This window comes from Epinephelus moara, chromosome 20 (assembly GCF_006386435.1).
Source record: "Epinephelus moara isolate mb chromosome 20, YSFRI_EMoa_1.0, whole genome shotgun sequence".
Classification (NCBI taxonomy): Eukaryota; Metazoa; Chordata; class Actinopteri; order Perciformes; family Serranidae; genus Epinephelus; species Epinephelus moara.
The window spans coordinates 28,485,248-28,506,099 of NC_065525.1; the positions used below are offsets into that span (position 1 = coordinate 28,485,248).

At 42.3% G+C, this 20,852-nt stretch overlaps 1 protein-coding gene across 5 annotated transcripts; it reads left to right on the forward strand.

Moving 5' to 3' along the window:
* The first annotated feature begins 967 nt into the window (after positions 1–967).
* LOC126408290 (cingulin-like protein 1) lies at positions 968–20,812 on the forward strand. Of its 5 annotated transcripts, none has more exons than XM_050073763.1 (19): positions 968–1,073; positions 3,634–4,596; positions 4,670–4,764; positions 6,106–6,208; positions 6,319–6,414; positions 6,502–6,650; positions 8,096–8,237; positions 8,346–8,558; positions 8,649–8,855; positions 10,598–10,702; positions 10,872–11,024; positions 11,220–11,390; positions 11,678–11,830; positions 14,151–14,240; positions 16,146–16,229; positions 17,967–18,091; positions 18,343–18,451; positions 18,540–18,703; positions 18,809–20,812. In XM_050073763.1, the coding sequence occupies exons 2-19, from the start codon at positions 3,646–3,648 to the stop codon at positions 18,885–18,887; spliced, it is 3,189 nt and encodes a 1,062-aa protein (XP_049929720.1). In that variant the 5' UTR covers positions 968–1,073; positions 3,634–3,645; the 3' UTR covers positions 18,888–20,812. The 5 variants fall into 5 exon arrangements, with proteins under 5 accessions (XP_049929720.1, XP_049929719.1, XP_049929723.1 ...); XM_050073762.1 differs by having other exon boundaries at positions 1,043–1,175; XM_050073766.1 differs by having other exon boundaries at positions 1,043–1,175; positions 6,106–6,169.
* Positions 20,813–20,852: the final 40 nt, after the last annotated feature.

Sequence of the window (20,852 nt, forward strand, 5' to 3'; positions counted from 1 at the left end):
CTCTGAGGTGTTGTTCAATAAAAACATATGAAGAGCCATTTTGCAGGGTCAGTGACAAACTTTTCCTTCTTGGTTTAATAACAAAAATGTGTCTACAGACTACTGTAGCTTAATAAACATGCCCAGTCCATGTGTCCACAAACTCATACAGGAACTTTTAACCTCCTTCATCCCTCTGAAAGTCTTTGTTAGTCATATTTCCCACGACACACACTCATTAACAAAATATTATGGTGTGATAAATGGTCCTATTCTTCTATTCATTATTAGTTTGAATAAATATATTTTTCCATGGAAGCCCATTTCTGCCAATGTGATGTAAGATCCTGTGAGTCATCATGATGCAGAACTTCCTCAAGTAGAATCTCAAAATATTGACTCTTAGAATAATGAAAGACAATACTAAGTCATTATTTTTAAAGAGTTCCTCATTATTATTATTGGAGAGAAGTAGACTTAGTCATTTGTTTTTAGAAAGTTTCTCATTATAGTGACTTACAGGCAGGGTTGGGGAGTAATTGAATACAGGTAGCTAAATTGCACCTTTAAAGTACAAAATGTGAGTTACTGTATTTCGTTACAATTACAGTTAAATTGTGGTATTCTGAACACAGTTACTGTCTTTACAATAGATTACTTTAAGGGATTGCTTTATTTGTTTTGTTTTATACCTTGGTTTATCTACATGACAGAGGTGCGTATTTACCTATGGTATTTACGGATATATAGTGTGGACAGGAAGTATTCCAAAAGTAATCCAAAGTATTTACAATATGTAACTTAGTTTTAGTAATTTAATAGAATATGTTACAAATTACTTTTAGGGCGTGTATTCAGTAATCTGTAGTGGATTAAAAAGTAACCCTCCCATTCCAGCCCACAGCGTCTTTTTTTTGGCTTCAATAAGAGGCACTTAACTGCAGCAGATCATATGTTTTGAATCTCTGACACGGAGCAGGCAGTGAACGCCTCTCTGAGCGGGTCCAGGAGGCAGGGCAGTCTGAGCGGACAGAGGAGGAGGAGGAGGAGGAGGAAGAGGACTCTGCTCAGCCCTCAGACAGGACACACAGCGGGTAAATTTCAGCTCAGATCGATGTCTCTCTAACTCGTGTTTCCTCAACATAGTAACACGGTATTGTTTCTGCAGCGTTTTGTTGTGTGTTTGCGGCTCAGCGGTGAGTTTAAGGACCTTAATGCACTTTGAGGTGTTTTTTTAATCTTCTTTCTTCATCTGTCAGCAGCCTGTAAAGATCACGTTTTTTAGGGATAGGCTTTCTGATTGATGTAGGTGTTCTTGTTGTGCCTGTGTGTGTTTTCGCAGTTAGACTTTATTTACCGTTAAAAGTGTGAAGTAAAGTTCATCAAGTCAAACCGGATAAACGCAGATCCGCATTTTCACCTGAGTGGGATTCACCATGAACAGCGAGACGTCAATTTTAAAAGTTTAGGTTGATGATTAAGTTAAAAAAAAAAAAGTGTGATGAAGTAAAATAAAATGAAGAAAAAATAATTTAATACATTTTTGAAATATGGGATCTTGATTTGGATTAATATGTTTACTTATTTTAATAAAGCTCACTTTATATACAGAGGTTGTTAGCTTTAGTGGCGTTATTCATGGTCAATAAATATGAACTAATGTTTCATAAAACAGTTATTAATAAGAACATTATTGGGGTTGCCAGGTTGTAAAACATCCTCCTCTAGTGCAGACTACTTAGTCTGTCCTTTAAGCCAGCTCTTAAATTGACTGTAGATCAGTGGTGCTTTTACACAATGAGATTTCTGATAGTAATCATCATTAATGTGGATCATCATTAATGTGGATATAGTGACTAAGTGGTTAAAGGCAAATATTAGAGCATCTACAGCAGTCTGGTAAGTTCAGGAAATTAAATCACTTTATTGTAATGCAGCATTTAAACCCTGGAAAAGACTGTGCTACTGTTGTCAAAGTAGCCTATGTTAAAAATTTATGTACATTTTGGTGGTCAAACGCTCCATTTGAGGGGACTTTCCGATGAATTTAAGACTTCGTTCAAGGACAAAGCAAGAGTCATATTGGAGGGGGATTTCCACAACCTGGCAGCCCAAAAGTTGTTCATGTTGATAGCTTACAACTGATCTGTAAAGCATTTGTAAATAATATATTAACTATTAGTAAAGCAATCACAGACCAACTTGTAAAGAAACTCTTGGAAAGTGATTCCAATATTATTTACTGAACTTACCTATTATTAAAAATAGGATGCATGATTGCAATTGCCGAAAGACTTCAGTTAATAGCCTGGGCTATTATTTGCTCAAATCGCTGAAATAGGCATCTATATGGGACAGGCCTTTAATTCCTTTGATACAAAACTCTTCTCAAGAAAGATGGGAAATACAATTAAATTGTTTATTTAAACAAGTATGAATATTACTTGGATAAAAGTGAGGCTTCAGATTATATATCAACTATAAATCATTCATTTGATCTAGCTCCGACAAACAGCGCATCAGAGAGAGAGTAAATTACTGCTGTCAAGGATTACAGCACCTGGCTTTCTCACAACTTGGATTAATTTTCATGAAAATCCCTTTTGATTCATTTGATCTAAGGACCCTTACAGACTAAAGCAATATAAATAACTTACAGAGTAATCGAGGAATGGACACATAATTTGAGGTAGCCAACAACCCGCTTTAATACATCCGAGGACCTGCTATAAATAAAGCTGCTTGGCAACCAGACCAGGTGTCTAATTGAGACAGGCATTTATTTGTCAAAATGTGTAGCTATACTGGGCTAGTAAAAGGGACTCTGCGTTTAATTGGGACCAGGCTATTAACTGAAGTTTTATGGTACTTTGACAGATATTACTGTGAAGATATGAGTTCCGATTTCAGTGGGAATGGTAATTTTTGCATTTTATTTTCACTGTAAAGAAGAATATAAAAATGATGATGATGTGATTTTTGCTGGGGTCTGAACCAAACAAGCATGTTTCCTTACGATTTATAGGCCGGGGCATTTCTGTAGCATCACAATACTTGATTTATAATGGTATGTTGTGACACATTTTACCTTTATCAAAAAATTTCAGCTCCTGCGATTTGAGTATTGCACTTGGCCATATTGCGACTTCGATAATATTTTGATTAATTGTGCAGCTCTAATTATAAATGAGCTGTTAAGTCATTCATTAAATGATGCTGTTAAGAAGATACCATTTTGTCTGCTGCACAACACCTCTTGTGTTCTTGTGCTTCGGCCTCACAGTAACATATTTGTGGATAAAAAAATTTCCACTAGTGTCATCCCATGAAGTGGGTGACGACACCTCGGAGACCCCGGCCAGTTGTAGTCGTCATGCAGTTGTACAATAGTACACTGTCATGAGCACACAGAAGGAGCTGTTTCAATTGCACAGCAATATCAGGCTCTTGTCAGTGTCCATTTATTCTGTCTTTATGTTGGCTGAGTGCAGCTGTGTGAGGAGCTCCCTGCACGTCTGTCATTGTGTCCCAGTGTGGCTCTGACCCTGCTCCAATGTTGTGTAAACACCAGCCTCAGCTTCACCAACCTGATGCATCAGTCTCAGTTCCCATGCAGGGTGTCATTTTAAACGTGCCGGTTTGTTTTTTCACCAGCTCTGAGTCACAATGGAGTCTCACAGGCTGAGCGGCTCTCCAGACGTCAGGATACAGAGGAGCTACATGCAGCCACGCAGTCCCAAAGGCAGCCAGGACAACTTGTTTGGAGTCAGGGTGCAGATCCAGGGGATTAAAGGTCAACCCTATGTAGTTCTGAACAGCTCTGGTCAGGAGAACCACCGGGACATCTCTGTCATCACTCACCAGGCGGGATACAATCCTGGCATAGTGAGGAGGTCTGTGGATGAAAGACACTCTCCATCAACCTCCCCCTTGTTTCATTATCAGAAACACCCAGAGATTCTGAGACCTTATGACCCTGAAAGTAATAACCTGGACTTAGTTCTTCCTTCAGCTTCAGTCTCTCGACCTGCACAGCTAAACACAAACCCTCTTTCTGAGACTGTCAATGTGAACAAACCCAGGATCCCTCTGCCCGCTGAGGGCCCAGAGGGAGACCAGAGTGAAGTCGCCCAGAACAACACACCTCCCTCAGGTAGACAAGCCCCTGCAAGGTCCCCAAATTCAGTGGATTCAGACCCCTTCATGTCTGTAGGGAAGCTCATAAGCCAGTTCAACAGCAGCCAGCGGAGGGGAAGAGGAGGCCCCAGGAACCGATTGAACCCAGAGCAGTGTCGAAGGTCACGCAGCGTAGACAGTAGTCGAACCTCGGACTCCTCATCCTCTTCCTCTTCCTCCAGCAGAGCCTCGTCTCTGAAGGGCATCAGGGGTGAGACCACATGTGGTATATATCCTCCGGGGTCAGCCAGGGCCCGACTCCTCGGCGGAGAAGCCTCTATGCCGAAGGACGAGAACAAGCCCAGCACACTGCTTAAAGGACACATGGGAAAAGAGACGATGTCTCCACAGGCTGCGAGACTACTTCACAGCACAGAGAAACCCTCCATCTCCAGATCAGGCAGTGAACAGACTGATGAATCAGATGAAAGAGACGCACAGGTAAAGAGATTCGTGGCGTGACACAGTTGTCATTTGAAAGGGTGTATTTATGAGGTGTATATTCCCTAACCAGGTCACTCCTGATCTTCTGAAAGGACAGCAAGAACTCTCAGTAGATCCACCTGAAGACACGGCAAAACAAATCCTGTTCACATACCTCAAGGATGGGTAAGTGCCACTCGCACCTGAAGACTGTTAGTTAAATTTGAAAAATATGTTTTTTGCTTTCTTGCTGGGAGTTAGATGAGAAGACTGAGACCAGTCTCATCTCTGTACCTGAAATATGTAGCTACATCCAGCAGCTAGCTTATCTTAGCTTTGCATAAAAGCAAGGCAACTTTATTTGTATTGCAACTTTTTAAACACAGAGGCAATTTAAAGTGCTTTACACAAGCAATGCATTAATGCAACATTATAAACATGTTTTAAAGATGTAGTGTGAAGGCTTTGGAGTCATCTAGTAGTGAGGCTGCAGATTTCAACCAACTGAAACATCTCCCATGTGCCAAGCATGTAGGAGAACTACACGAAAATGCATACGAGAATGGCCCTTACTAGAACCAATGTTTGGTTTGTCCGTTCTGGGCTACTGTAGAAACAATATGGCCGACTCCATGGAAGGGGACCCACTCTTCTGTAGATATAAACAACTTGTTCTAAGATAACGAAAACACGAAAATGCTTCTTAAGGTGATTATAGGCTAATGAAAACATAGTTAGGAAGATTGTATCCCATTCCTGCCAATAAATGACCCTAAATCCTATTCACTGGACCTTTAACAAAAACGTAGATAAAATCAGGAGTCAAACTGAAGAGACTTAACATCTTATTAGTGAGCTTTAGAGGTGCTGGTAGGTATATTTTTTGTTCCCTTTGGACAGAGCTAGGCTAGCCGGTTCCCCCTGTGTCCAGCGGCAGCCTTTATGTTAAGCTGAGCTAAACAGCTGTAGCTTCATATTTAATGTGCAGATATGAGAGAGGTGTCAATCTTTGCATCTCAAATTCAGCAGGAACGCACATCCATATTTCACAAACTGTCTTTTCCTTTAAAACAGCCTAATGAATAAGCTTGCGTCTGAAGTTCCTCTTTTACATTGTCTTTTTTTGTTTGTTTAACCCTACAGTCACCTTTGGGTGATTAACTCGTGGTTGTGATCATGTAGTGCAGTGAGATAAGGGGGTGCCGCTCCAGCTGTGTGTGCTCACGCAGCAGTCAGGAATGCAGAGCATGTACTTGTTTCCACTGATAAAATAACTTCTTCACATGGAAAGTTTTACGATCCATCACTGGCCTTTTTTTTTTTAAATGTGCTGAAGTAGAGCTCTTGTTTTAAAAAAACATTGTGTACCTAAAGCAGTTTTGAGTGAAAACAGTTACACCTTTTCCTTTCACACCGCTGAGAGGTCCTGCACTGCCATGTCTTTGTTTAGCAACTGACTAAATTTGATTTTATCATTGCACCCTGTTAGTACTGGAGTGTTTGTGAAATATTCCTCTCGCCTCTCAGGACAAGTGATGATGACTCCACCACTCAGAAGAAAGTCACCCTGCTGCTTGAAAAGGTCAACCAGGTCAAGTGGAAGACTGCTGAAAATGTGGAGGAGGAGAAAGTGTGTGTTGGGATGAGATGTTTGCAAGTGTAGATCACTGTACAGCATGATTTAATGTCTTTGTCTGAAACTAACGGTAATGTTGGGCGTCTCCCTTTTCTCACATGTAGGATAACGCAGCTGAGGTGAGACTTTTGCAGCAGAAACAGGCTGCGCTGGAGAGAGAAGTGTCTGAATTAAAGCAAAAACTGGAAACAGAGATTAAGGTGTAGTGCAGCCCCATCCTGCTGATTCACGTCTTAAACACTCACTTCCTATTCCTGTGACTGATGATGTTGTTTTCTGTTGTGCAGAATGAAAAGACTCTAGCCAAGGCTTGTGAAAAGGCCAGGACAGAGAAGAAGAAACTGCAGGAAGAGTTGGCTAAAAGTCAGGAAGAGCTCTGCAAACTCAGCGACAGACTGGCCGAGATCGAGGCTGAACTTCATTCTACCAAACAGGAGTAAGAATCTGACCTCAGAGTCACTCAGCAAAGACTATAATGAAATTATGCTATATAAAAATGTCCAGATCTTTTCGGCTAAATGAGGGCTGTGATAAAGAAAACCATCACATTTTAACACCCCTCCTCTCCCTCAACCCCCGTCAAATTTCCATTAATAACTGGAAACAGAAGGAAACGGCCAGCCTGCTATTGACTAGCTGTTCCTTGGCTTCTGGAAGTTGCTGCTAAGCTGCCAAGAAATAGTGCAGCACATTGTTTTGAACTCATTGTTTCTACGAGGTGTAACGTGTAAATAAGTTGGCTTCAGATGTACTGACAGGTTGATTTTGTGACCTTTGGACAGAGTCACTGTGCCTAGCCTTCATGCCAAACTAAGCTAACCAGCTGCTAGCTGTAGCCTCTTTTTCATCGTACAGAAACGAGAGTGGTATCTGAACTTCTCCTCATGTTGACTGTGTCTCGGCCAAAATGTTGCACTTGAACACATCATAGAGACTATAGCCGAAGGCCAAATAGCATGTATGTTCTGCTACTGTGTCAGAGGAAATAACTCTCCATACCAGCAGGCAGCGGTAGTTTGTATTCGTCATTCAGAGGGAAACCAGAAGGCCGACAGGACAGATTTGAGGCGCTAGTTAGCCAGTTAGCACAATGTTGAAAGAACAAATGACATTTACCACGAGCTAGTTGTTGCTAGGTGCTAATTGTTTCTGTTAAAGAGCTCAAGGGCAAAAAAAGAAATCCAACTTATGTAACAAGTTTGTTTTTTAGATCTCATGCCCTTTTGACTTTAGTTGTTTGTTTACTTTCCTCACTTTCATTTCTCTTCTTGGGCGCTGAGCTGAACTACCAATCAGAGTGATTTCACTCACGAATGGGCTCCACTGTCTTCGACACCGACTGAACGCGCTAAATCGACCAATAAACAGCAGACAAGGGCTGACTAGTGCCAACAGTGCAGGACACACTGCAAAGATTAGGGTGACAGACGGACGGCTCGACATTGATGGTTGATTTGGTGTGTCAGGGTCCCAACTTTCGATAAGAAAAAACAAATTCCTCTAAATTATTCCTGTAGATGTTACAAACCAAAGTCCATCAAACAAAGTTAAATGTTTTCCATTGAAAGCAGATGAAACGGTTTTGAAATGCAGAACTAAATAGCCATGAACTTCATGCTGTGCTCCTTTTTCTTTACCTAAGCTCCTGCTCATACTTTCAGGTCATTCAAGTGAACTGTGATGTATGATCCGATGAAGGTCATTTGACCGAAAGCGGGGTCAAATACCATTTGGATTAAGTGTGCAGCAGATACTCTTTCTTGTTATCTAGTTCCATCAAACATATTTTTAAAATGTCAAAGCAGGCTTCTTCCCTTGCTTTATACTAAACTAAATTCTGTCTGTCGTCTGTCTTTCCTGCATATTTTTGTATGATGTCAGGCTGACTCAGATGAAGGCAGAGAGGGATAGGTCTAAGACAGAGATGAAAGACCTTCAGCAGCAGCTCTCCGAGATGCATGACGAGCTGGACCAGGCCAAGAGGGCCGAGGTGATAAATACAGAGAAAGAAGTTCTTCTGGAGGTAAATGAAACCACATGAACAAGATACACTTCACAGATCAACAGCAGCTGTAAAGCTCCTTCCCTGGACTCGAGGTAGTGACATAGTATTTTGATGGATGTTTGTCAGGAAATGGTGCGGCTTCGTGCGGACTTTCAGGAGATGCTTCAGGTGAAGGAGGAGCAGGAGGAGGTGCTGCACCGCAGGGAGAGGGAGCTCAGCGCCCTGAAGGGGGCGCTCAAAGAGGAGGTGGAGACTCATGATTCGTACATGGCAGCTCTGAAGGAGGAATATGAAAATGAGTTTGAGAAGCTGCTTAAAGATTTAGACCTGGCAAAAGAGGTATCAAAGCAACATTCATTTTACTATTTCTCTTTATTTCCAAAAGTCAAACCAGAGTTTAATCATTTATTTTTCTGTCCTGTGTCACAGAGCAGTGCTTTGCTGGGTCAGAAGAGGGTCGAAGCAGAGGAGGAGAGAGGAGTAGCGAAGGTGCAGCTGAAGGAGCTGAGCCAGGACAGAGATCAGCTGAGAGGAAAGGTGCAGGAGCTGAATAATAAGGTGGATCAGCTGAGTCAGGCAATCCAGGAGTCAAAAACCACAGAGAGACAGTTGGAGCAGAGAGCAAAGCAGCTGGAGGTGGGAACACTGATTCACTCAAGTTTGTTTCTGGATGTCTTTTTTAATCAGCATTTATCTTACTGACAGTTGTAGGGAAGCCAAGAACGGCTGTCCTCCCCGTTATTTTTTTAATATTGTTATGTCGACATCACAAGTTGATTATTTTATCTTGAGAGAACAAGATAATCAACCCGTTATCACGAGAAACAAAAGGTTGCTTTAGTTCGTTAGAAAACAAGCTTTGTTATCTCCTCAGAGGATTCCCAAGCTGTTAGTGTGTCTTGATGATGGGAGGCTTATGAATAAAGGGAGTCAAAGTAGTTGAAGGAGCCATGAATGTAATTTGTTTTGGGATGGTTTATATTTTTTGTATCGTTATGTTTTTGGTTAGTGTTTCGGGATAGTATTGTTTCTTATTTTTTGTGATTGCGTTTATTGGGAGACACTCATAAGCTATACGAGCATTTGATCCTCACCTGTGTGGGGTTTTTTTTTGTCAGAGAGAGAGGGTGAGTGGGTCGCCGTAGTTTTTGTTGACCGCACTTTTCTTCGTCTGCTGTGATCATTTCGTTTATAAGTTTGTCCAGGTTATGATAAGTGGATTTTTTTTCATTAATACATTTATTTAACGCATTTTTTGGATCTCAGCAAGTCTTCTGTAGGCCTCTCAGTGACTTTTAGTTTGTTTCTTGCAGTCGCTACAGTAGTGAATATGATAAGCCATGACTGTCACAGCCTGAAATGCATCCACCAACAATGTATTCTATCTGATCCCACCCTGTGCCCAAGTGCATCACAGGAGCATCAAGGGAGCCTGGCAATGAAAGTTACCAAAAGTGTATTGGGCTCTCACTTGTCAGTTCAGAGGAGGACCCAAATGCAGACCAACAGAAAGTCTGAGTTTCTAACAAAAAGCCAGCTGTAATGTAACCGATTGAAAACATCCAGTACAGGCAGGCAACTTAAAGTCCAAACAAAAACAGAACAAAAACCAAACTGAAAAACAACCGGGAACTGAACAAGGATGAATACAGGAATAACACAGGGCTGAATGCAGGAACGACCACAGAATGCACCCTGGAGTAACACAGACCAATGACAAAAGGAAACACACAGGTATATATATATACACAGAAAACTAATCGCAAGAATGAGACACAGCTGGAGCAGGAAGACATGGGCAAAAGGAGGGAAATGGAGATTGGCTAACAACAAGGGTGGAGCAGACAAGACTAATGCACAACAGGTGTGAGGGGAAGACTCTGGGAACAGGGAAGGACTAACGAGACAGGTGTGACAGGAAACAGGCCGGAAAACACACAGAGACAGGAAGTAAAACCAGACACATGAGGAGAGAATCTACAAAATAAAACAGGAAGCAAACTCCCAAACAAAGTCCATAGCATAACAGAATATAAAAAACCCAGGATCATGACACGATCAATAATATCAATAATAGGTACTCCTTGAATTGACATTTTCAGCTTTAATCAGTTGCTACCGTTATCAAGACGCTATCTGTGCATGCTGGCATGGCACCCCTGATTTTTGATGGACCTTTTAGTAATTATGTTATCTCGAGATAACAAAGCTAATTTTAATTGAAATAACAAGATAAAACAACCTTTTGTTTAACCCTAAAAACAGGTTGATTATCTCATTATTTTGAGATAACAAAGCTTGTTTTCTTGAGATAACGAAATAGTTAACTAAAAAATAATTGGTCTCTATGCATATCTCTTTATTTTTTTGTTCCTCAGAGGGAAAAGCATCAGGTTGAGGAGGCGCTGAGGGATGTGAGGAGGAATGAGGAGGAGATGTGTCAGTCTAACCAGTCGCTGCTCACTCGCCTGGAGGACGTGCAGGTAATGCCAGGTTGCTGTTAGCTGTAGAGAAACATGTAACTGCCACGCACTTTGTTCCATGCCATCCCGTCTCTCTTCACGTTTGTTGCCTCTCTACACCGTGAAATGCTTTTTTCGCCATGCTCGACAGCTCACAGTCTCCAGTTTCCTTTGTTTGTTTTCTTCCCAGAGTAAGTTGACCAAGCTCAATCATGAGCACAGGGACCTGAAGGAGAAGCTCAAGGAGGAGAGGAGACAAATAGAGGAGCTGTGGAAGACAAAAACTGAGCTGGAGGATGAGAGGATTCTGCAGGACAGGACTGTGGAGCAGCTGCAGAGGAAGGTGAGAGGTAGACCTGGACTATTTGTTGGGCCCTATGGGAAAAATTCAGGAGCCAAATGAGAACTGGAACTTTGTTATCTTAACCCTGCGGCCACATGAGATCAGCAGAAACAGCTGGTATTTCTTGTACTTGTCTTGTCCATATACCCAAAGAGGTCCACTTATCTCACTGAAGACACTCTTTGTTTATCTAAGATGAATAGCATCATGGAGGAGTGCGAGGCGTCCACAGATGTACTTCAGAACCAGGTCGACGAGGCCAGAGAGAGGAGTCAGAGGGAGTTGGACGAGCTACGGAGACAGCTGCAGGAAAAGGGAGCAGAGCTGGAGAAATCCCGACTGGCAGCCAAAAAACTTCAGGAAGAGGTGTGGTGCTCATTGTCTCACTGATTCATCAGCATGTGGGTTCAACTGTCTGAGTCACCAATAAAATAAAATGAAAAGTCAACAGCAGGAAGGGAAAGGAGTTATGTCGCTTTGTTTCAGTGTTTTTCTTCTGATTAAGCGTTCAGAGCGAGATTCAATAGAAACATAAAGAGCCGCCTAATAATTCTGCATATGTGTTTAGCTAACTGACCATTACCCAACAGCAGACATTGCATGTTACCTTATCTTAGAGTGTGTGCTTGCTCTGTCGTCTGTTATGTGTTCAGCTGCTTCCTCTGGAGGAGGATCTGCGGCGGTGTTGCAGGGAGCAGCAGGAGGCCCAGCTGAGGGGCCGGCAGCTGGAGCAGAAGGTGGAGGAGCTGGAGGAGAGGAATGCAACCACGGTGGGAGAGCGTGAGCGGCAGGTCAAACTCATGGAGGTGAATGTCTCAGCGGCCTCAACATAGGAACAGAATGGTCCAAAAGGATTCAGCAGAGAACACAATGATCTGATATTTATTCTCTAGTATGGGTACAAAATGGGTCAAAACACTGGATCCAAGGGGTACATACACCGCCAGGAGAGGCAAACCAGACAAATGTTTGGGGCCCCTCAAAAAAATTTGGGAAAAGGGGCCCCCGGTGGCCACTAATATTAGCATATTTTACAATGACAACTATAAACCCCCTAAAAGCTCCCATTAAGGCCTATACAGTGCACTGCCACTGCCCCAAAACCCCAGCTACCATATGACAGCTGGATAATGTTAGTTAGGACAGGACCTTGGGGGGTTTCTTTGCCCGGGGCCCCACAGAATCTAGGATTGCCACTGATCCAGTGGATCCTAAATTTCTTAAGTGCTTCTTAAGTTTCTTGAAGTTGTTTCACCGCTTACCCAAGAGGCTTCTTTAGTTCTGAGTTATGGACAAAAGAAGTCTCTTGGATGAGAGAGGAAGATAACCATGACCTGAATGACTGAGAATCTTCACCAACATCCTAAATTTCATATTTCATTAGACCCTCTCTGACTGGCCAATTTTGCAATTAAAGGTTATACATATGTGGTCTTCAAGACATTATATAGCACAAGCCCCTTTTTATAGTTGTGCGCCCTTATTCCATGTCGCTGTTTAGCATAAAAGGTGCAAACATGGAATGAGGGGGTGTAAACATGTGAGCCGGCAGGACGGTGCGGGTATACCATTTTGACGATGTTTTCAACCCACCAATAGGAGATTAAACAAACAGCAGTTAGCAGTTAGCAGCTAACTCAAAGAAGAAAAACAGCAACCAAACATGTCTGCACACCAGGGAGACAGTGAGGTTCGGGAGCTCCTTACCCTCAGAGCAGAGGGTGAGATCAGCCACCATGTAACAGGGATGGTAGATTATTGTTATTGCCATGTTATGCCATCATAATGGTTTTCTAAGCGCTGACAGTGTGTATGTTATATGTCACACTAGAGGCCAATGCTGTTGTGTTACATGTCACGCCTGCCACGCCTCTTTTGCTATCTAACATCACACACTGGGGCAGCATTATAATGAGTTTGATTCAGTTTAAAAAATCAAAGTTGGTGTAACGAAGAGTCTTTGTTGCGGCAGTATTGAGCTCTGTCTAAAAGGGGCTACAGGCTGAGTAGCACCACTTACGACCAGTAAAACAAATGTGTAAAATTTGGTGGCGTGCCCCATTAAGATGCTGTCACAGGATAAACATTAATTCAAGATTCAAATAATAGTTATAGTTTGTCACATTGCAGGGTGTAGAAAATAAATGACATTTGCATCAACATAAACATGAATCAGTTGTGGCTTATTTGTGAATAAGAAGAGAGATTACTCAGTTTCTGCTCCTTGATTCCCATGTCTTATTTTACTGTGGAAATACTGGACAATATTTTGACTACAGTGTCTTCTCTTGGGTCAGACTGTCTTTTTGTGCAGATCATTGTGACTCAGCACCTGCAAAGAATTTCTCATTTATCAAAAACAAAACAAGCCTGTTTATTTAACATCACATTCGTACATGATGTTCTGGAGGATTTTGACACATAAACAGTACATCTCATCCTTTAGTTACACTTTAAACATAAGAGGAGTTATGAGGTGTTTGGATGACAACAGCAATGTTCTCTGTAATAATGATAAACTGTATACATGTTTGCTAAAAAGCTGCAGCTCTAAACTAATGATCATCTGGACCTAAAATTACAAACTGAGCTCACTCTCATCAGAGCACACGGTCGAACATGTTTCAGCTTATCACGTTTTGAAGTGTTTATCTGTCAGTAGCCAGTATTTGCTCTCACTTGTTCCTGTGAACTATAAGGGTGCTGAAAAGAGCCATAGCAACAACATCTGACAGCTCAGCACTGTTTGTCTTGCTGATGACACAACATCACACGGTGACACCAGTGCGATCACTGTTGACACTGCATATCGACTGAGGAAACTCATGTTTACTGTACAAAGTTATCAGACCTGTCTGGGTGTTCTCAGGAATCTTCTTTCACTCCTTCGCTGACTCTCATTCAGCATTGAACACATGTACAAAATACTTAGTGTTTGTGGTACTGCATTTATTCCACAGCTTTCTTCATGTGTTATTACCCAATACCCTTTTAAAAATCTGAGCCAGTTTTCTAACCACAGCCTCAGGAGATAGATTCATCATGTCCTCTGTACTTGTAAACATTACAGTGTGATGCAATATATATTAACTTCATGATGGTTTTCATGTGCTCCTCTCCTCTCAGGGACGCATCAGCCAGCTACAAGAAGATGTTAATGATGAGCGCAGCAGTGCCGACCGCCTGATGGAGCGGTTAGACAAAACCAAAGAGCAGGCAGGTTCACTCCCTCCCTCTCATTTTGTGTTTGCTAACATTGATGGATTCCCCCAACTGTGAAGAGACAACCTTTACGCTCCGGCTTCAGTTTGAGCACCCAGCCCTCCGTCTGTTTTGATTATAAACAGATGTAGGGCTGAGCACTCAGATTTCCCCTCAGACACTTTTTGCTTTGTTTCCTAACATTTGCTTTGTAACAGCCCTGAAACACGACTGAACCGCGCTGACTTCATACATGTTTCTTCATCGCTGACGTCGTCATAAGAGCCTCGCGTCCTCGGTGCGCCCCGTAAAGTAGGCCACCATTCATGGGAGCAAAGCGCTGCAGACTAATTGACACAAAACATGGTGCAAAGACAAAAAACAGCAAACTATTGTGAGCAGCTATTCACACTCCCTTCACTGGGCCTCTGGATGTTATTAGAGAGAAGAGAGCCTTTAGATCTGATGTGGCTGCTCAGACCAGACTGCATTTCCTCTTATTTTAGGAATTAAGCTGGGAACTTTTAGTTTCACCTGAAAGTGCTTTTCAGGAGGTACTGCTCTTTTTAATGAGTGGTTTCAGTCAGTATGGAAAGAAGAACATAGAAAGTGAAGCCCATATAAAACTGGTCATAAATTGTCATAAAGAATTAGTGCCCACATGTTTTACCCTTGCTAACTTACTACACATTTAGGTTATACTATATAGTGTGACTGAATGTTAGTGGTGGAAGTAATGGATCCATTACCAACACAATACCAATACAGCAGTGCAAGAACAGTTCATTTTATGTAAAGATCTGCATGACAAATACTACTTGAGTAAAAGTACAGAAGTATTAGTATTAATGCAGTATTAGTATGGTAGTACAGTACAGTAGTAATAATACAGGTGCAGCAGTGTGTAGCACATTTTTTGTTGTTGTAGGTGGCTGAGCTGGACCTACCTTTAACTACTTACATATATAAGTATATGCATTAGGCGTAGAATTTTTTGGAGCTGGGGGATATTAAGAAAGTAACATTCACTAACACCGAGGGGATGGGCTTTATGACCTATACTGCAGCCTTGATTTATATTAGGAAACATAAATTTGCCTGCTCCCCCCAACCGAACACCCCAATAAGAACATGAAGTTCTGGTTCCCACTTTTATGTTCATATTTTGGACTTTTGACTGATTTCTTTCTTGATTTTGTCAAATAAATGACATATTTGAGCTTCTAAAAGTTATCTAAATTAACCATGTCAGAGTGTAGATGGAAAATGTCTCTCTGGTGGGCAGGCTCGAACTAGGCTTTTTTTGTAAGAGGTCACGAGACAAAAGAATGCGTTGAATTGATTTCTCTTTTGGGTAAACTTATATCTTTTCCGTAACTGGTCACTACAGCTGTCAGATAAATGTACTGTAGTGGAGTAGTTGTTTATCTGGCATAAAATGCAAATACTTTTTTTTTCTGTAAGTGCTTATCCTGTTGGGGGTCGCAGGATGGCTGGAGCGTATCCAAGCTCAGATTGGGCAAGAGGCCCGGTACACCCTGGACAGGTCACCAGACTATCACAGGGCTGACACATAGAGACAGACAACTATTCACACTCACATTCACACCTACGGCCAACTGAGAGTCACCAATTAACCTGCATGTCTTTGGACTGTGGGAGGAAGCTGGAGTACCCGGAGAAAACCCACGCTGACACAGGGCCAACATGCAAACTCCACACAGAAGGACTCCCCCACCCTGGGTTCGAAGCAGGAACCCTCTTGCAATACTAACCACTGAACACCTTGCCACACCTATATTACTATTTCAGTACAACTATCTCAAAATTATACTGAAATACCAGACTTGAAAAAACGAACTTATTTACTTGCCACCACTACTGAATGCTAAAACCTGTGTTTCTCTCTGCATGTCACAGATGGATCAGATGAGGAGCGAGCTGATGCAGGAGAGAGCAGTCAGGCAGGACCTGGAGTGTGACAAGATGAGCCTGGAGAGACAGGTACTGAACCCTCTCTGCTGAGATGCTAGTGTAAACCTACTTAAAGGAGTCTGGCAGGGTTTTCTCATAAACAAACAAAGTTTCTGTTTGCATTCAGTGTCTCTTGCCAAAGCCTAGTGTGTATGTCCTTGAACTTCAACAAACACGAAGGCATTTTATTCTTCATGCAATGATTTTGAGAATGAAACCTGCATCGTTCACATCCATTTTTACCTGCTAGCAGTTTCCTTCTTTCCTGCCCTTACCTGCACAGTGCTTGTAGATCAGTGGGATAACGTGAAACTATTGGGTGGACAGTGTATCACACTAACCCAGTCCATATTTGCAGGTTTCATATGTATCATATCAATGTTTTTAAAGTGAAGTAGCATATGAGCTGACCTAGACAAGATGCCTGCCAAACTGCAGACCACTGTTCAAGACCAACAAACAACAAAACTGGTTGTTTTTAGAGACCCATCACTGTTTTTCCAGCAGCTCTTCAGCCAGACCCGTTGCTGTTTTTTAGGGACCTGTCGCTTATTTTCCTGAGGCTTTTTAGCAAAGAAATGTAGGTATCTTTTCAGACCTGTAGCTGTTTTTCGATAGGCTTTTCAGCCCTCAAATGTGGGTGTTTTTTAGTGACTCGTTGCCCTTTTTCCTGTGGCTTCTTTTCCCCCAGATGTGGGTGTTTTTTAGTGACCCGTTGCTGTTTTTTAGGGACCTGTTGCTAATTTTCCTGAGGCTTTTCACTACAGAAATGTAGGTGTCTTTATGGACCTGTAGCTGTTTTCTAGAGGCTTTTCAGCTCTCAAGTGTCAGTATTTTTAGCGCCTCATGGCTCTTTTTCCTGTGGCTTCTTTTCCCCCAAATGTGGGTGTTTTTTAAGTGACCCGTTGCTGTTTTTTAGGGACCTGTCGCTCATTTTCCTGAGGCTATTTAGTACAGAAATGTAGGTGTCTTTTTGGATCTGTAGCTGTTTTTCTAGAGGCTTTTCAGCCTTCAAATGTGGGTATTTTTTATCGACTCATGGCTCTATTTTCTGTGGCTTCTTATCCCCCAAAATTGGTGTTTCTTTGTGACCCATTGCTGTTTTTAGGGACCTGTCACTCATTTTCCTGAGGCTTTTCAGCTCAGAAATGTGTCCTTTTTTTTGTTTGTTTTTTGGACCCATAGCTGTTTTTCCAACAGCTCTTTAGTCACCAAATGTGGGTGTGTTTAGAGACCTGTCGCTCATTTTCCCGAGGCTTTTAAGCCCAGATGTGTAGGTGTCTTTTTGGACATGTAGCTGTTTTTCCAGAGGCTATTCAATCCCTAAAAAAAGTGGGTGTTTTTTTAGCGACCGTGGCTCTTTTTCCTGCAGCTTCTTATCCCCCAAAAGTTGGTGTTTTGCTTTTTTTTCAGCAGGGTAAGTGCTGCGAAAAGCAGGTGTTTTTCACCGTGACATCGCTGCTTTTCCTGCCGGGATCGTCCCCAACACTGGTTATTTTAAGATAAAACATGATCTTTCCCTAACCAAAACCAAGTGGTTATGTGCCTAAACCTGACCACAGCATTGTTGAAACATAAAGAAACTTGAAATTACATACAACATCTTTTCTGGTGATTGGGCTGACTGTCCACCTGCTTGTGTGCATGCAGTGTGTCCTCCTGCTCTTTAACATTGCTCCATAGCACGATTAGTGGTGAAAAACTCCCTAAGATACCTTTAAATTTCCCTTTATTTATGACATTCTTCTGTTTCATTTCCTCTGTCAGAACAAAGACCTGAAGAGCAGAGTGACTCATCTGGAAGGATCACAGAGGACCAACCAGGATTCACTTGTCTCCAAACTGAACACCCGCATCCAGGAACTAGAGGAAAGGCTACAAGGAGAAGAGAGGTGAGCACCTGCATATAAGATAATGACCTTATAGCTCTCAACAAAAATAAATGTATATGAATGTATTTCCCAGCGCAGGGATAATGGTCCATCAGATACTTGATGGTAGCTCCCGAGCAGTGAACCCACCCATATCACTTTCCCTGTGGTTGTAAGAGTGAGAGTATCTGTGGTCCGAAACACACTAGGAAGGTTTTGAGTTACAGGAAGCTGCAGCAGCCATGTGATCATTTGATGCTCTTTGCTCTCAGAGACAACAACAGCCTGCAACAAGTGAACCGCAAGCTGGAGCGTAAAGTGAAGGAGATGAAGATGCAGACTGACGACGAACACATCAACCTGCAGAGCCAGAGAGACCAGGTAGACTTTAACCACAAAGAAAAAGCTATCAAGCAGTCAGGAGCTGCAGACTTGTGACTCATTAATCTCACTTTTGTGAACTCTGCAGCTGACTCAGAGGCTGAAGACGGCGAAGAGGCAGATGGACGAGGCGGAGGAGGAGATCGAGCGCCTGGAACACGCTAAGAAGAAGCTGCAGAGAGAACTGGACGAGCAGATCGAGGCTAACGAGCAGCTTCATGGCCAACTGAGCTCACTGCGGAACGAGATGAGGTGACCACTCGCCTTCTGCCACTGAGTTTCTGCGTTTAATTTACGGTCTTACATGAAATCATGTTATTCTTTAACCAAAGTCATTTTATTTTTTGACATCAACAGGCGTAAAAGGAAATCACCTCCTCTCATTAAGTCTATGGAGGACAGCCTGAACGACGTGGATGACTTAGGATCTGATTGACTGACAAACAAAACGCTGTCCAACAATAATTTCTGGACTTTATCAAGAAATGTTGGACTCACTGTGAAGAATCCTTCATATCATAATTCAACATAATTCCATTAACAAACTCAGGTGTGACTTCATGATGTTTCCAGTTGTGAATGGTGTGGCACCTTGCCAAGACTGACCTCTTGTGGCAACATGAATAACTACAAACTGATGTTTTACAATGCAACAGAAAAACTGATCCATTTACCTGAGCTCAGATGGATTAATGTGCTCCCTAAGTTATTCCTTTGCCGTGTGAATTAACATGCAGCATGCAAATTTTAAACGAATGAATAAATGTGTGTAAGATATGTTTTCAACATTGACTCATAATTATACACTCACCTGCCACTTTATTAGGTACACCTGTTCACCTGCTTGTTAGTGTAAATAGCTAATCAGCCAATCACGTGGCAGCAACTCAATGCATTTAGGCATGTAGACATGGTCAAGACGACCTGCTGAAGTTCAAGCCAGGCATCAGAATGGGGAAGAAAGGTGATTAAAGTAACTTCGAATGTGGCATGGTTGGTGCCAGACGGGCTGGTCTGAGTATTTCAGAAACTGCTGATCTACTGGGATTTTCACACACAACCATCTCTAGGGTTTACAGAGGATGGTCTGGAAAAGAGAAAATATCCAGTGAGCGGCAGTTCTCTGGGTGAAAATGCCTTGTTGATGCCAGAGGTCAGAGGAGAATGGCCAGACTGGTTCAAGATGATAGAAAGGCGACAGTAACTCAAATAAGCACTGGTTACAACCAAGGTCTGCAGAAGACCGTCTCTGAACGTGTTGAACCTTGAAGCAGATGGGCTACAGCAGCAGGAGACCACACCAGGTGCCACTCCTGTCAGCTAACAACAGGAAACTGAGGCTACAATTCACACAGGCTCACCAAAACTGGACAAAAGATGATTGTAAAAATGTTGCCTGGTCTGATGAGTCTGGATTTCTGCTGCCACATTCAGATGGTAGGGTCAGAATTTGGTGCAAACAACATGAAAGCATGGATCCATCCTGCCTTGTATCAACGGTTCAGGCTGGTGGTGGTGGTGTAATGGTGTGGGGGATATTTTCTTGGCACACTTTGGGTCCCTTAGTACCAACTGAGCATGGTTTAAACACCAAAGCCTACCTGAGTATTGTTGCTGACCGTGTCCATCCCTTTATGACCACAGTGTACCCATCTTCTGATGGCTACTTCCAGCAGGATAACGCACCATGTCACAAAGTTCAGATCATCTCAAACTGGTTTCTTGAACATGACAATAAGTTCACTGTACTCCAATGGCCTCCACAGTCACCAGATCTCAATCCAATAGAGCACCTTTGGGATGTGGTGGAACGGGAGTTTCGCATCATGGATGTGCAGCCGACAAATCTGCAGCAACTGTGTGATGCTGTCATGTTAATATGGACCAAAATCTCTGAGGAATGTTTCCAGCTCCTTTGTTGAATCTATGACACAAAGAATTAAGGCAGTTCTGGAGGCAAAGGGGGTCCAACCCAGTAGTAGCAGGGTGTACCTAATAAAGTGGCCGGTGAGTGTACACCTCCAGAAACTCTTTAAAGGTATACTATGGAGGACTGTTGGTTACCAGTGAAGATGAGAGTAAAAGCCAACCCCAGAGTCACTCGGGAACACGCGCATAAATGTCCCACACACAGATAATAAGAAAAAAATAAGAAAATACAGAGGGCAGAGTCAGAAAAATACACCACCACACTCTTCCAGTGGGTCTTAAGTGATGATTGAGAGGGATTACTTCTGTATGAATGTATACATTGTGTTTTTTTTTAAAAATCTGCATACCTGTAAGACATAAATCCAGGTGTCCTGTGACGACACACCCAAATTAAAAAAAAATCATACGTTTGATGGAGACACAGCACAAATCATACCTTGTGAAACTGGATGAGAGGCCTGATAAGTGT